General features: G+C 36.9%; 1 protein-coding gene across 1 annotated transcript; it reads right to left on the reverse strand.

The window, feature by feature from the left end:
• Positions 1 to 535: 535 nt before the first annotated feature.
• LOC119075591 (piggyBac transposable element-derived protein 4-like) lies at positions 536 to 2,700 on the reverse strand. Its single transcript, XM_037182061.1, has 4 exons — positions 2,693 to 2,700; positions 1,779 to 2,619; positions 1,480 to 1,710; positions 536 to 1,072 (listed from the first exon to the last, which is right to left on the reverse strand). The coding sequence occupies exons 1-4, from the start codon at positions 2,698 to 2,700 to the stop codon at positions 536 to 538; spliced, it is 1,617 nt and encodes a 538-aa protein (XP_037037956.1).
• Between the last annotated feature and the right edge of the window lie 441 nt (positions 2,701 to 3,141).

Consider the following 3,141-nt stretch of genomic DNA (forward strand, 5'->3'; position numbering starts at 1 on the left):
GCTAACGGCATAATTGGAAATAAATGGGAATGCAATCTGTCGACTTCCGGTGTGCATTAGAAGCACACACATCTTTGCATTAATGGCTTAATTTCTGCTAATTAAGTTATTAAGTAAATTACTTAACCCTATCGAGTCCACTTATTGAAAGAAAAAATCATCGCTGAATATCATCACTGAAATGATTGGTTATGTTTAGCAATCATCGCTGTATTTCTCACTGATATTCATCGCTAATTTTCAGCACTGATATTTATCGCTAATTTTCAGCACTGATATTTATCGCTAATTTTCAGATTTGACATTGCTACTGATTTTCTGAATATAATTTTCAACTCTGATATTCCACGCTGATTATTTCGATCGGTGAAATTCTTTTTTATCGACGAATCGTCTTGATCATAGTCATCATGATTATACTTACATAATTAACTCTCGTATCAAGAAACTATTGTTCGCTTATTTACTTTGTTGAACGCGATAACTGGAGTGATCTCAAGATGAAAGTCTTAAAAATGGTCTTTTCGTATTTTGTTTATTTGTGATATGGTACAAAACATGAAATACACAAAGGTGTGTCGCAAGTGTTGCATAGAACTGAGGTACGCTTTTGGATTTTTTTGCTGCCGCAGTGTCTACATCTACGAGACGTACGAATTTCCACAGGCTGATGCGATATGATAGTCGTGAATTTCGGTTTTTTTGGTGGACGCCCGGTGGATGTGTTCCGTGCATTTGTTGAAGCACTTTTACCAATGTCTATCAACTGCGCAGCCAGTGGTATCAAGAAGTAAATCAGAGGAATGTCCTTCTTTTTTAACTGCTTGTACAAAATCCATGAATTAACTGCTGAAATCTGCAATAATCTGTGGAATACCCGTTTCCACCACTTTGTGCTCTTACGATCTACCTCATACGTGGTAGAATATTGATCAGCTTTATCTACGCCTCCCATGAATTTGTTATAAAAATTAATTGCCTGTGGGCAATCAAACGTCTTATACGAACCGTCTTTTTGTTTTCGTTGAGTGGTTTCGATAATATGGCTATGACAATTACTCAATAAAGTAACCTGCAAAAAAAATTCATAAGTGGGTTAAGATTATCGTGAGATTTCGCTTTATTTATTCACTAAAATAACTAGAGGTTGGAATAGTGCAACATTTGCAGGAGGTTTTTTTTACTAGGTCAGGTAAACTTTTCCACAACGTAACTTCATCTTTATGGGATCTGCACGCGACCAATATTGATTAATCATGAAAATTGTCAAGAACTAAACGCGATTCAAGACAGTTTTGATTGCATGTGTGGATTAGCTGAAAACAGCTGAAGCAAATTCATGCTAAAATTTTAATGCCTCTAACTGTAAATGCAGTCTTGAAATTATCCTAACAATTATAATGCCAAAAATTGTGCGAAATTAATTCACTCAACTAACCATAACTTTATATACGATGAGAATACGATATTGGATATTACCTCTTTGGTATCTTGCCATTTGTAACAAATAACGCCCGTGTTTGTGCATTTGGCCATTGAATCTCCTCGCGATAATTTGCCTGGCATCTTTGGAAGGTTTCGTCTATTGGTGATAACAGTACCAACGATAGGAAATTTTATGGTTTGGTGGAGGCGAACCGACGAGAAGAAACGATCCATTACTATTGCTACATCAGGGTCGCGTATGGTACTACACAGCGTATTGACCACCTTCCAGTCATATTAAAACTAATTGTAATAACTACTGTCATGTGGTAAAAACTATTTAAGCGCATTACCCTTTCTCCCAATGTACCTTCCTCGTTTCCACATGATTTGCCAGTATACAAATTGATGTCGTACACGTATCCTGATTCAGCATCGGCTCTCACCCAGCCTTTTATGCCGCGTTTGGTGGGCTTGTCTTTCATGAACTGTTTCAATGAAGTGCGGGCCTTACATTTCATCATACACTCGTCGATACTTTGGAATGTAGCCTCAGATCTCGCACGAAGAAATGTCCCTTTTAAACAGCTAAGCAACTCATCCATGTAATATGTTTTCCCTGCGTTGGCAGGTTTTTTGGGATTATTAAAATACATCTTTGAGTATAGTAGCAAAAACCTATCCCTCGAAATCGCTGCTACAACGGCCTCGTTTCTGAGTGATTTATTTTGAGACCAGAGCATAGACATATACGGCACTCTGTTGTACGACATAATGATTGTTACTCCTATCACTATCATTATTTCGTGATAATCGGTTGGAGCATACTTCTTCTTATTTTTCAACTCCAAAATTTTAAGGCGTTCATTAGTACACTCGGCGATCCACATAAATAAACTTTTAGGAAATATTGAAAAGAACGAATCAATTTCGTTGCAACCGTCTTTCAAACAAATCACTGGTTTTCTATATGACGGAATTGTCTTTCGCGGAACGAATGAGGAGTCAGCCTCCTTCCAATCTATTGGACTGTTTACCAATGGCTGAGGAGATTCATCATCACTGTTTTCGTCATCTTCGGAATCCTCAGAATCAGACGAATCCGATAATTCGAACTGATATGAACTGTCGTCTGTATCATCCTCGAAATCCGAATTGGAGTCGTCCAGCGTGTTGTCACCCTTTCTCTTACTCCTAATTTTAAAAAATCGAGTGTGATTTACACAAATGCCAATGAGAGCGAAAACGACATTTTAACCGCACTTACTCGTTCATTTTTAAAATCAGAATTCAATCCGATTGATACACAAATTTACATGAGACGTGAAAAGTAAATTTTACATTTGAATGCGAAGTTGTATATTTTAATTGAGACGTGGACAGTAATTTTTACTGGGTAACATAAATAAAACACTAGACTTCATGTGAACACGTAAAGTTATGTCAATAATGTAAAAATAGTCGATGCAGGCTGCTTCGATGAAAAATAGTACGCACACGAAACATTCAGCAGTATGTTGCTCTGACTACTTGTTATCACGGAAAGCCAGCCACCACACATTCAGCAAGGCTCGTTTTTTGCACTTATTTTGAATTGATAGAAGCAATAGTTCAATTCAATTTTACGGTACATTTATAAAATCTGCAAAAAATGAGAGATTCGTATCAGTCTATCTGATATGACTTTGCTTTAGGAACGAAAAATTCTTCAATCAC

Source organism: Bradysia coprophila, unplaced genomic scaffold (genome assembly GCF_014529535.1).
Source record: "Bradysia coprophila strain Holo2 unplaced genomic scaffold, BU_Bcop_v1 contig_232, whole genome shotgun sequence".
Lineage (NCBI taxonomy): Eukaryota > Metazoa > Arthropoda > Insecta > Diptera > Sciaridae > Bradysia > Bradysia coprophila.